The sequence below is a fragment of the Eubalaena glacialis genome, chromosome 1 (genome assembly GCF_028564815.1).
Source record: "Eubalaena glacialis isolate mEubGla1 chromosome 1, mEubGla1.1.hap2.+ XY, whole genome shotgun sequence".
Lineage (NCBI taxonomy): Eukaryota > Metazoa > Chordata > Mammalia > Artiodactyla > Balaenidae > Eubalaena > Eubalaena glacialis.
The window spans coordinates 234,091,227-234,104,856 of record NC_083716.1 but is presented as its reverse complement, the minus strand read 5'-3'; the positions used below and the strand labels follow the sequence as shown (position 1 = coordinate 234,104,856).

General features: G+C 45.1%; 1 protein-coding gene across 8 annotated transcripts in view; it reads left to right on the top strand.

The window, feature by feature from the left end:
- The window catches only part of USP40 (ubiquitin specific peptidase 40), a 92,253-nt gene extending 78,965 nt beyond the window's left edge, over positions 1 to 13,288 (top strand). For 6 of the 8 annotated variants that reach the window (XM_061188695.1, XM_061188685.1, XM_061188735.1 and 3 more), the window contains 5 exons: positions 3,189 to 3,254; positions 5,550 to 5,760; positions 5,900 to 5,995; positions 9,985 to 10,079; positions 11,385 to 13,288. In XM_061188695.1, the coding sequence (XP_061044678.1) occupies positions 3,189 to 3,254; positions 5,550 to 5,760; positions 5,900 to 5,995; positions 9,985 to 10,079; positions 11,385 to 11,496 (580 nt within the window). In that variant the 3' untranslated portion in view covers positions 11,497 to 13,288. Of the gene's footprint in view, positions 1 to 3,188; positions 3,255 to 5,549; positions 5,761 to 5,899; positions 5,996 to 9,984; positions 10,080 to 10,911; positions 11,060 to 11,384 lie in introns of those variants that run through there. The other 2 variants (XR_009700792.1, XR_009700793.1) reach the window with 2 other exon arrangements.
- The last annotated feature ends 342 nt before the right edge of the window (positions 13,289 to 13,630 follow it).

Sequence of the window (13,630 nt, the reverse complement as noted above, 5' to 3'; positions counted from 1 at the left end):
TGTCCATCCATGTTGTCTCAAACAACAGGATGTCCTTCTTTCTTATGACTGAATGATATTCCTTTGTGTGTGTATGAGTGTGTGTACACGTACATACATACACCACATCTTTATCCATACATTGGTTAACAGACACTAGGTTTTTCCATATCTTGCCTACTGTGCATAATGCTGCAATGAACATGGGAGTGCAGATAATCTCTTTGAGATCCTGTTTCCATTTCCTTTGGTGAGGTACCCAGAAGTGGGATTGCTGGGTCATATGGTAGTTCTATTTTTAAATTTTTGAGGAACCTCCATACTGTTTTTCCATAGTGGCTGAACCAATTTACATTCCCACCAGCACTGAACAAGGGTTCTCGTTCCTCCACATCCTCAAAAACACTTGCTATCTCTTGTCTTTTTGATGATAAGCATTCTAACAGGTGTGAGATGATACCTCATTGTGGTTTTGATTTGCATTTCCCTGATGATTAATGATGTTGAGTACCTTTTCATGTACCTGTTGGCCATTAGTATGTCTTCTTTAAAAAAAAAAAGTCTGTTCACGTCCTCTGCCATTTTTAAATCAGATTGTTTGCTTTTTGCTATTGAGTTGTATGAGTTCTCTATATACTTTAAATATTAACCGCTTAGATTTGCAGATACTTTCTGCTGCTTCATAGGTTGCCTTTCCGTTTTGTTGATGGTTTCTTTTGCTGTGCAGAGCCTTTTTATTTTGATGTAGTCCCACTTGTTTATTTTTGCTTTTATTGCTTTTGCTTTTGGTGTCAAATCCAGAAAATCACTGCCAAGGCTGATGGCAAGGAGCTTACTCCTCTGTCTTCTTCTAGGAGTTTTACAATTTCAGGTCTTAACGTTCAAATCTTTTAATCTATTTTAAGTTGATTTTGCATAAGGTGTAAGATAGGGGTCTAGTTTCGTTCTTTCGCATGAGACTGTCCAGTTCCCCCCGGCACCATTTATTGAAGAGACTCTTTTCCCCATTGTGTGTTCTTGGCTCCTGTGTCATAAATTAATTGATCATATATGCATGCATTTATTTCTGGGCTCTCTATTGTGTTCTTTTTTTTTTTCTTTGGCCATGCTGTGTGGCATGCGGGATGTTAGTTCCCTGACCAGGGATCGAACCCACGCCCCCTGCAGTGAAAGTGAGGAGTCTTAACCACTGGACCACCAGGGAAGTCCCTCTTTTGTGTTCCATTGATGTATGTATCTGTGTTTATGCCTGTACTATACTGTTTTGATTACTTTACCTTTATAGTATAGTTTGAAATGAGGGAGCATGATGCCATCAGCTTTGTTCTTTCTTAAGAAAAGATTGCTTTGGCTATTCAAGGTCTTTTGTGGGTCTATACCAATTTTAGAACTGTTTTTTCTATTTCTAATTGAAAAATGCTTCTGAAATTTTGATAAGGATTGCACTGAATTTGTAGATTGTTTTGGGTAGTATGGACATTTTAACAATGTTCTCCCAATCCATGATGATGGAATATCTTTCCATTTATTTGAATCTTCAATTTCTTTCATCAGTGTCTTATAGTTTTCAGTATACAGATCTTTTACCTCCTTGGTTAAATTTAGTCCGAAGTATTTTATTCTTTTTGATGCTGTTGGAAATGGGATTGTTTTCTTAATTTCTCTTTCTGATAATTTACTGTTGGTATATAAAATGCAGCTGATTTTTATATATTGATTTTGTATCCCACAACTTTACTGAATTCATTTATTAGTTTTAACAGATTTTTGGTGGAGTCTTTAGAGTTTTCTATAAATATCATCATGTAATCTGCAGATGGAGACAACTTCACTTCATCCTTTCCAATCTGGATGCCTTTTATTTTTTTTTCTTGTCTAATTGCTCCGGCTAGCACTTCCACAAATGTGTTGCATATGAGTGGCAAGAGTGGGCATCCTTGTCTTATTCCTGATCTCAGAGGAAAAGCTTTCAGCTTTTCACCATTGAGTATGATACTAGCCATGGACTTTTCATATATGGCCTTTATTGCACTGAGGTACATTCCCTCTATATCCAGTTTGTTGAGAATTTTTAACGTGAAAGAATGTCAAATGCTTTTTCTGCATCTGTTGAGATGATATGATTTTCTTCCTTCATTCTGTTAACATGGTTGTATCACACCAATTGATTTGCGAATGTTCAACCATCTTTGCATCCCTTGCAGAAATCCCACTTGATCATGGTGTATGATCCTTTTAATGTACTGTTGAATTTGGTTTGCTAATATTTCTTTGAGGATTTTTGCATTTATGTTCATCAAGGATATTGGCCTTTAATTTTCTTTTCTTATATTGTCCTTGTCTGGTTTTGATATCAAGGTAATGCTGGCCACATAAAACGAGTTTGGAAGTGTTCCACCTGTTCTGTTTCTTTTTTTTGGAAGAGTTTGGGAAGGATTGGTATTAATTCTTCTTTTGGTAGAACACATCAGTAAAGCCATCTGGTCCTCAGCTTTTTTTTGTTAGGAGGTTTTTGATTACTGATTCAATCTTTTTTTTTCCCGTAATAAATTTTATTTATTTATTTATTTATTTTTGGCTGCATTGGGTCTTTGTTGCTGCGCACAGGCTTTCTCTAGCTGCGGCGAGTGGGAGCTACTCTTCGTTGCGGTGTGCGGGCTTCTCATTGCGGTGGCTTCTCGTTGCAGAGCACAGGCTCTAGGTGCGTGGGCTTCAGCAGTTGCAGCACGTGGGCTCAGTAGTTGTGGCTTGCAGGCTCTAGAGCACAGGCTCAGTAGTTGTGGCTCACGGACTCTAGAGCGCAGGCTCAGTAGTTGTGGCTCACGGGCTTAGTTGCTCCGCAGCATGTGGGATCTTCCCGGACCAGGGCTTGAACCCATGTCCCCTGCATTGGCAGGTGGATTCTTAACCACTGTGCCACCAGGGAAGCCCCCAATTCAATCTTCTTACTCATAATTGGTCTGTTCAGATTTTCTGTTTCTTTATGATTCAATCTTGGTAGGTTGTGTGTTTCTAGGAATTTATCCATTTCTTCTACATTGTCCAATTTTTTGGTGTATAATTGTTCATGGTAGTCTCTTAAATTTTGAGTGTTCTTATAGGTATAATATTTCACTTAAGAATACTTGAAATTGGTTAAAAAAAAAAAAAAACTTTGAAAAAATTATGTGATGTGTCATTCAATATTATTTTGTTTCATTTGTTATCAGGGAATATAAATTGGGACAGAGAACTGAGATCTGCTTAGAGCCCCTTCAGAAAGAAGAAAACTTGGGGTAAGATGTCCTACTACACATACAAAATTATACACTTGTCTGATCCCAATGGATAGTTTCTTTACTATTGATTAAGGTGTTAAATTTTTTAAGTGTTTTTTTCACTGCTTCTAAGGAGTCTGGCAACTTAAAACAGATTGTGTTCTAGAAATGTGTTTGTATGTCTGGTGTCTAGATCTTAGAACTCATTTTTCCATAAAAACAGAATTTTTCAGTAAGTCCCAATGCATGTTGAACCCATAATGATCTTGAAGTATTAGCAAGATGCTCATCCCAAGCTCTTATCAGTGCCTGCAGACAGTCTGTTGTCAAACCGATTCGTAGTAACACCTGACATGCTGCCCCCTGTCCTACTTTTTTCATCCTACTATCACCTGACATACACTTATTGAATTATCAGTTATTATCTGTCTCCCACTACTAGAGCGTAAGTTTTGTGAGAGCGAGCACTGTGTTTTTTGGTCACTGCTGCATCCCCAACACCTAGGACAGTGCCTTTGTCATAGTCAATAATTATGTATGGAATAAAGAAGCACCCCAAAGTTGTCCACGTTCGAACCTACCTATTCTTTTTTTCATTATAGGACATTCTTTTATAAGACATTTTTATCAGTAACACCAAATATTAAGATTCCTTTTACCCTTTTACGATCATTTTACGATCATTTTACGATGATTCTTGTTGCCCTCCTGTTGTAATAACAACTCTACTCTTTCAACCGTGTGACCTTCATTTAATCCCACTGTTTTATAAAAATGCATTCTTAACGCAAATTGTATTACTAGGAGTAGTTTCCTGGAGGGGAATTTCTGGATCAAATGGTATGGACATTTTAAACCTCTTATTTGTTAAATTCCTTTCTGGATAAGTTAATACCATTATGTTTCCACAAGCTGTGTTTCTAAGTATTTATTTCACCTCACCATCAAACCATCATTGAATGTTGTCATTGTTTAAATGTTTGCTAAATTGATAAATGAAAAATGGTTATCTTGTCTCATTTGCTTCAATGCTTTGATTGCTAGTAAGATTAGGGCATTTGTTCAAAGGCTTGTAAACCATTTGTATTTTGTGAGTGAGTGAATTGTTTCATATATTTCGCCTGTTTCTTATGGGGTCTTAGAAAAAAGTCTAATTTGTGTGAGCTCTTTCTATAATATAGAATATATTATATTACATAATATAAATTGACCCTCTGTCATGTTTGTTGTGAGAAGTGTCCTTTTGAAGACCGTGCTGTGCACTTACTTAGACCCCCTTCCCCATCCGTGCTTCTGTCCTCGACTGACCTCCAGAGCACTCTTGCCCTCCCTCAGTGAGGACCCTGGCTCCTCGTGGTCTTCACCCAGACTCTGTCACCTCCTTGGCAACTCCTGCATCTCCACTGACCACACTTTGTATGCTCTGGGACCTCAGCTCTGCTCACTGACCTCAACAACACCTACACCCTCTCAAAAATTCCTTCTTGACCCCAGTCCCCCGCTTTCAGTCCAATCTCCTAATTCACTGGGCCCTCGCTCTCCCTGCATTGCCTGTTTCCTCCAATTGTGTTACCCTTTCTTTAGATAAAAACACCAGTATAATAGAAATACAGCATTAAAATCGTTCATTGTCTCACCATCCTTAAAGTTTTCATTTCTCCTCTCCACCTTCCAATTCTTATCTGTAGTTTTTATTTCACGTCCTATCTAAAATAATCTCCATACGTCTAAATTTCTTTCTGACCTTTCTGAATGTTTCTCCTCTTTCTCTTCCTTCAAGGACCTCTTACCTGTGCTCATCTCCTGCAAAGGTTTCCTTTGCTCTTACAACTACACCCATCATCTTCTCTTCCTAACTCTAAGCCCTCAGTTTCTTCTCCCTGGCTAAGTTTTCTGCCAGCTTCACAGATTCTGGTTCTGAAATCAGCATTTCCTAGGAAGTCGCCGTAGCGGGAAACCCCTCTTCCCTTTCATCACCGGGATAGCCCTGCCAGCCCTTTCAGCTCTGTCTCCAGTCCTCTTCCCTCCGTGCCCCACTGAGGAACTTCTTCTTCCGCCTTCAGCCTTGCCTGCTGCCTCCCCAGGGACTCTGCTGTGGACCCAGAATGGGAGCTCACCTCCATTCTGGGTCAGGATTGAAGGAAATCAAAGTAAAGGTTTCCCACTAGCATTCAGGGTTTAGGGGAAAAAATCTCTCCTTATAAAAAAAAAAAAAAAGAGTCAGAGGAGAACCTTTGCCGTTCACACCTGCCGTAGTTACTGCATGTTTCCCATTTTGTTGTAAATCTGACATCTGACTGTTTTCTGATGCAGCCCCCAGCATGTGCTGCTGAGGACACAGATGCGCCTCCCTGGCAAGAGGGCATATGCCTTGCCCGTGGACTTGGTGTGGGACACTGCCCGAGGCTGGACGGCCGGCTCCCTGAGGCACCGAGTGGCCGATTTCTATTCTCTTCCTGTGGAGAAAACTGAAATTGCCAAATACCTTCCTGAAAAGTTTGAGTGGCTTCCAGTACCTAGCTGGGTAAAGTTGTGGGGCTTCCTCAGGGAAATCGGGCCTCACTGGCATAGTGAATAATTAACTGCAGTTTTCCACAGACAGGGAATTTAGTCAGAATTTGAGATTGAGTTTTCTTTATTCAAGATACTTAATTTTTCTGTAGAACCAGCAAATTACCAAGAGGAAAAAGAAGAAAAAGCAAGATAATTTGCAGGGGGCGCCTTATCACTTGAAAGATGGAGATACTATTGGCATTAAGGTAAGTTTTTAACAGTAAACTTACCACTTTGACAAAACACCAGAATCAATTTTATAGAGAAGTTTTATCAAATCTTCAAGGCATAGATAATCCCATTTTATATAAATTGTTTCAGAAAGTGGGGGGAAAAAAGAGGGAAAGCAGACAACTCATTTTTTAAAAAAGAAATAATAAATTTTATTTATTTATTTATTGGCTGCATTGGGTCTTCGTTGCTGCACGCGGGCTTTCTCTAGTTGCGGCGAGTGGGGGCTACTCTTCGTTGCGGTGCGCGGGCTTCTCATTGCAGTGGCTTCTCGTTGCGGAGCGTGGGCTCTAGGCGCGCGGGCTTCAGTAGTTGTGGCACGTGGGCTCAGTAGTTGTGGCTCGCAGGCTCTAGAGTAGTTGTGGCGCACGGGCTTAGTTGCTCTGCGGCATGTGGGATCTTCCCGGACCAGGGATCGGACCCGTGTCCCCAGCATTGGCAGGCGGATTCTTAACCACTGCGCCACCAGGGAAGCCCCCAGAGAACTCATTTTATGAGGCCAGTAGAACCTCAATACCAAAACCTTAATTTTGGGTCTGACTTGAATGAAAATGTTCTGAAGTTTTATCACTAAGTGTGTTGCTGTAGGTTTTATGTAGGTACCTGTATTAGGTTAAGACATTTCCTTCCATTCCTAGTTTACTCTAAGTTCTTTTTTTTTAAATCATGAATGAGCACTGGATTTTTAATATTAAATTTTTTTTAATATTAAATTTTATTCTGTGCTTTTTCTGCATCTGTTTAATTAGCCATATCGTTTTTCTTCTTCAATCTGGTAATGTAGTGTTATTACATAAACATGTTCTCAACACCGAGCCATCCTTGCATTCCTTGGACAAACCTACTTTGTTGTCATATAATAATATTTTTTGTATTAAGGGTGAATGATTTAAATCCTTAATTTAAGAATTAATAATTTATTAATATTAAATTATTGATTTATTAATAATTTGATTCTTGACTTAATTTTTTATATTAAGGAATAAGTATTCCCTTAATCACCACTTCTGTTCTAAACATTGTACTAAAGAATGGGACCAATGTAATATGAACTTCCACCCAACGAAGAAAAGCAAATAAACAAAAATTGAAAGACAGGTAAAAGAAATTCTGAAAGGAAAATACAGAACTGTTCTTAGTTTTTCTACAGTCAAAGCATCATCTCTGTTTGTTTAAGAGAGTTCAAAAGGTTATAAGATCAACGTACGTAAAATTACAGGGTACCTGGGGATACGCCCAACAGAAAGACTTATAAGCCCTTTTTGGAGAGTATTACAAAAATAGTGAGAGGCATTAATGCTTCAGTTAGATACAGAATCATATCTATCATGTTCTTGGAAGGGAAGCCTCACGACAGTAAATATATCAGTTTTCCCCACATCTACCCTGGTGACAAACCATGTAGATTAGATTAAAGAGAATAAATTCATGTGGAAGAGCAAAGGGCCAGAGAGCTAAGATATTTTTAAAGAACAAGATCGGGGTATTGCCGTACCAAGAATTAAGACTGATTACACATCTGTGGTGACCATTTAGCTTAGGGGCAGGGGAAGAATTGAAATAGAGCCTCAAAACAGAATCACCCATATAGGGAAACTTGACAGGTATTTGAGGGCAACTTTACAAGTGGATTATTCAATAGTTACGGTCATAATTTTTATTTCATTTTCATAAAGAGGGTGGCCAAATTTGTGTAAGCTTCGGGCCCATAAAATCTGTATCCACCTCTGCTCACACCTATATAACAATCAGCATGAAGACTTAAATGTGAAAAGCATTTCAACCATTAGAAGAAAAGAGAAAAGAAAATTTTTTATGACTTAGTTCAAGAAGGATTTCTTAAAGGAAAGGATCAATAAATTTGACTACAGTTGACCCTTGAACAACACGGGTTTGAACTGCGTGGGTCCAGTTACATGCAGATTTTTTTTTCAATAAATACATACAGTACTACGTGATCTACAGTTGGTTGAATCCACAGGTGTGGAACCTCAAATACGGAGGCCCGCTCTGGACTTGAGCACCCCAGAAGTTTGGTTTCTGTGGCAACTCCTGGAACCAGTCCCCTGTGAATACTGAGGGACGACTGCACGTTAAAAGTAAAACCTTCCTTTCATCAAAGGAGACCGTACAAACTGAGAAAACAGGCCACAAATAGGAAAAGATACCTACAAGGATATGACCAGCAAGGATTATTATCCAGAATACGTAAAGTACTTCTACAAATCAGTTACGAAAGAATAATCTTTGCCCATCTCTCCCCTATAACGCCCGGCAATTCCCAGAAAACGAAATGGCCAGAAAGCAGATGAAAAGATAGCTTCCCAGTAACCAGGGACCTGCAAAATAAAGCCGGGAGCTGCTGGGCCAGACTCTCGGGTCTCCCGTGCAGCACCAGGAAGAGGGCCAAGTAGACAGCAGTTGGCAGTAGTAAGGGTGCCCCATACGATGCAGCCAGGTAATTCCACTTTAGATATAAATCCTAGAAACACCCATGTGTATGGGGAGATGTACAGAAATGTGCATTGAAGGGCTCTTTGATTTGTAATAGCATAGATTGGAAAGAACCAAAATTACTCTTAGAAAGGGAATACATAAAATGGGAAAAAGAAGTATTGATATGGTGGTAGAGAACACAGCAGATACAACAGATAAACCAGAGCTACAGATGTCCATGTGAACATACATCCAATTATTTAGTGTTGAAAAAGAAAAAGTCACAGAACAGTCATTTATAGAACGTATAAAACCAGGTAAAATGCTGAGGATTGCTGGGAGTCATGTTCCTGTGTAGTGAAGACAAAAATGGGAACAATCACACCGAAGTCAGCGGAGCACTTGCCTCTAGTGAGGGGAGGGGCATCGACAGACTGTGCTTCTTCCTTGAAAACTAAAAATGAAGCAAATATGGCAAAAGGTTAATACTATTAATAGGTAGCTCTCACTGAGCATTTTGTATTTGCCGTCCATGTATACATTTAATTCAGTTTTTCCTCATAACAACCGTAGAAAGTCGTGCCATCTTGAGCTGAAGAAAAGGAGGCCGGGGGGTTATGTGACAGGGGCCCGTGGACAGGGGCCGCCGCGCCCGCCTCCTGCCCCCCGAGAACGTGGGCGTCTATCCCAGGGTCTCCGTATTTTCTCTGATTTTGTGATGTTTCAGTTTTATAAAGCACATCATATATATCATTGGAACTAAAATTATACTATTTATCATGCACCATTTATTGGAATAGAGATTATCGTCTTTGTACAGCGTTTTTCCCACCTGAGAGTGGAGAAGCAGCGAAGCCCTCCTGCAGCCCTTCAGCTGACGTGTCAGACGCAGAAGGGCCACCACCCCCGTAATCAGCATTAACTCTCCCAGATCCGCACTTGGGAACACGGCCAGTAACCCCGGGGTCCCTAACGCGGGGGTCTGGCAGGCCTCAGAATTGCCGTGTTGTGATACGCTTTCCTCCCGGGCACGTGTTCTCAGGGTTAGCATTTTGGCTGGTGGATGCTGACGGAGACCGGCCTGTGGGGGCAGCGGGGTCTACGGTGAATCACAGTCTCTGACCGACTGTGAGTCCCGGGAAGGCCGAGGGAGCGCCTGCTCCTTGTAAAGCACCGGGGTGGCTCCGGGGAGACGCCAGGAAGCCCAGAAGCTCAGGGCGCAGCTGGGGAGGCGCAGGGGATGCAGACGGCAGGGTTGCAGGCCGGTAGGCGGCCTGTGCCTGGGCCTCGGCTCTCTCGGGGCCCCTTGCCCACTCACTCGGGGAGCAGTGAACGGTAACCCCCGCCTCACTAGGCTCACTTTGTTTTCATCAAGAGCTAGAATGTTTCGTATCAGTTACTAATCTGGTTTATGTAAATTTGGATATCCCCTTTTGTCAATTTAGGTGATTGTTTTACACCCATCTCTCTTAAACGTAGACTAAAAAGATGTCTGAAAACATGGCTCATTAATTATTTTGAAATGCAGAATCTCCTGGTTGAAGATGATGATGATTTCAGTACAGTCAGAGATGACATTGGAAGAGAAAAACAGAAAGAGTTCGCTCTGGGGAAAAAGAAAAGGTAAGTTAGGGTCCTCGCCTGCGTGACAGATTCCACTGCTCTCGCTGGAAAGCTCCTGACTGAGGCGTGGAAAGAAACAGCGGAACCCTCCTCCCTGCCTGCACTTGCCCACCTTCTCTCCATCACCTCCTAGAGTGGCTTCCTGGGGACCGTGCAGGAGAAACCTGGGCACAGCTCACTGCGAGGAGGAGGCCCCTCCCCGAGCTCCGGGTCTCGTTCTCCCTCCTCCGGGGCCCTGTTCCTTCAGTCGGCCTCCCATCTCCCCACACTCGGCCTCCGCCATCCCTGGGTCTCTTCCTTCAGACACCCGCCCTTGCGTGTCCAGGATTCGCGCGTCCTGACCCTGCTGCAGCTGTCGCCTCCCATCGCTCTCCACCCCGTCCGTCCCCTCCAGGCAGTCAGCCAGGCTGCTAGTCCAAACGACCCTCCCCTTGGAGGGAGCTCCCTCCCCGTCCATCTTCCCCTCTCTGCTCTGCCCGAGCCACTTCACCTTGGGTGGGCTCGCTCCTTCCTCTTCTGTACACAGCCCAGCTCTCTCCTGGCCTCCAGACCACGTACACCTATCAGAATCTACTGGAACCTTCCACCATTGCTGATACTTCAAACTCCACGTGCCTGGACCTGGCTTCCACCACCGTGGTCCACACAGTCATCCCCCCGCAGGCCACACCAGGGGTGCGGGTGGTCGTCCTAATCTGTCCCCACTTCCAGTCTCCTGAGGTCTCGTGTCCTGTCCCCGTTCTAATTGCTTCTGGCTTGGTGGCCTCTCCTCTCTGCCTGCCTGGGCCAGCCCCTGCTCACCTCAGCCTTCCTCTCCTCCCACCTTCCATAGCTTGGGTACCAAGTGTCAGGCGTTGTGACGGCAGCAAGAAGACATGCCCTCCGCCTGGCCTGCAGGACAGGGAAGCGAGGGCCGGGGTGGAGGCGGTGTCCCCCAGGTGTGTGACCCTGTAACCATGTACGGAGCTGGCGTTTCAAATGTGAGCATCTGTGAAGGTCACGCTTGGATTGGGAAGGTGAAGCAGGAAAGACTGCGCTGCTCTGAGACACCTTCCCTCAGCAGCTGGGAAAAGGCCCGAGGCTGAACCGCTCTGTGGGGAGGGCGTGGGAATGCGCCCCGGGGAGGGGTACACGGAGGCCCCTGAGGGAGCAGTGCGGAAATGCTGCCCAGACTGTCAAGTGCGTCTCTGCGGCCCGCCCTGACTTGACCCTGAAAGTTGGAATGAGGTGTGGAGTCACTCCTCGACTGGGTGGGGCCCTTGGCATCTGGGATGTGACCCCGTGACGGCCTCTGTGTCCCCGCAGCCAGGAAGCCTTTCGTGTGCGGAGCGGCGACGTCCCCTCTGGTGCAGAGACGCCCGCCCGCCCCCGTGGACCAGAAGCTTCTCTCTCCATCCACGTCGGGAGCTTCAGATAGCACAGGGCCTCCACGCTCCTGCTGCAGGTCCCGGCCCGTTTCCTGGTTTCTGCCCAGTGCGGACACGGACTCAAGGCCCTGCTTTGTCACGAGCAAAGGGGGCGCTCCATTGCAGGCCAGGCGAGTGTGCTTGTCACCCGGCTCCGTGGCGCGACCCCCCGGGCTGGCACGGACCTGGCCGCGCCACAGATGCCAACCGGCCGACACCCTCGCGCCACCCTCGAGCCCCGCCACCATCTTTATACGGAAATTGACTAGTTCTGCATTAACTGCAGGCGTGGGTGACGTGGCACGTGGCGCATCCCTGCACACCTGCCCTCTAAAGCACACCCGCCCCGCTCACTCTCTCACGCTGTTCAGGTGACTCCTTTGGTATCTGTAGCCGCCCAGGCTCCGACAGCTCGGCTCACAGCGATGGGCTGGCCAGGCTCACGCCGTGACATAAACAGGAGTCTGCTTTCTGGTCCCCAAACGGCACGTTTCCCCTTTGGTCTGAGTTAGAACTGGTTCTGAAGCGTTACCTCCCTTTCCGGGATGAGGAGACCGACAGGGCATCCTCTGAGGTCGGGTGCCGCTGGAGAGGGGGCAGCATGAGGTGGGGTCCGGCCCGTGCTGTCTGTGGTCAGAACATTCCTGCCGGGGCCTCTTCCTTCTGGGAGCCTGATGGGGAGGCAGGGTCATGGCAGCCAAGCCTGGAAAGGGCTGAGGGGACAGTCCGGAGGAGCCTTGATTAAAATGGGAAAAAAAGAAAATGTGAACCAAGAGTCTTCTTAATGCGGCATAGCTGGCTATCACATTTAAAAGATGTAAGTGGTATTTACGACAGATACGTCGCGTCTGTGTTACTGAGCTGAGTGACTTAGGACACCGGGGTGATTCACTTTCTCAAGCTAACTCAGTCGGAAGCAGGAATTCCTGAGAAGATAAAATAAATTCTTTACTTTCTTATACCTCAGTGATGCTTCATAGCGACTCTCTTGCTAAGTACGGTTATCTTCTTGATTTCACAGTTTTTCATCAGCCTTTTTACCACTGATGCTATTAAAATAGCTCTTAAATGTAAGGGATGGAAAGGAAATGGCAAATGGGGACCAGGTCGCAGCCCGCGCCACCGGTTTAAGGAATCGAGTGAACGCTGCTCCAGCCGTGCTGCTCTCCCACGGAGCCTGAGCCCGAGTGGAACGAACGGCCCTGCTCTTCCTTCCTCTGTCCTCCCTCCTTCCACACAGTGTCAACACCACCACTAGAAACTCTGTTCTCTGTGTGTGCGTCTGAAATTGGTGGCTCGCGAATTATGTGCTAATTTGTATTGAAGCAGTCGTGTTTTAAGAAGTTGGACTTCGGCGAGTGCTTCCGGCCTCTCAAACACTAACTCTGTCTCAGGAGACGCGCATGTGGGGTCCAGACTCTCCAGACGCACCTGGCGGGCAGTGACGAGGCCGAAGTGTAAGCTCCCTGACTGACCGCCCCTCTGTGTAGAGGCTGTTCTGTCCCTTTTCCCGTAGCTGACAGGGCTCCTTGGTGCGGCCCTTCATTCCACTGTAATAAAACATTAATGCACTAACTGAAAAGCCTGGCTTCTGAGAAGCCAGCGGCCTCGCTGGGCGTCACCTACCACGACAGGCAGGGGTCGAGGCGCGGCATGGTGTCCGCGGTGAGCGGCCGGGGCCTCGGGTGGTCTCTGCTTGTCGGCTTGCTCTCCTCCCTTCCAGTTCGGGGATGGAGTGGGGCTTCAGGGAGAGAGCTGTAAGAGTTTGTTAAAGAAAAAATAAACTGTTCAATTTGTAACCTCCCGTCTCTGTGCATGGACTGCTTCATGTTCTCCTGGCCTTTTTCCCAAGCGAACTTCAGATGCTAAGTCGCTGGGGTTTATGTTTAGAAATACCACTTCAGTACTGCTGTAGAAATAACAGAACTGTGTTTTCGTTTTAAATAAACTCAGACTCGTGGGAATAACTGTATTTGAAGAAACTGGAAGTGGTCTGGTTCTCTTTTCCTTCTAGGAAAATAGAACTGGCAGGGGTGCTTGTGTTACAGAAAACATATTTACTCAACTGGGACACTTCCCTGGCAAAAAGGGGAGGCGGGGCCCAAGAAGTCCCTGATAATCCAGAATCCTGGCTCGGAGAGGTCG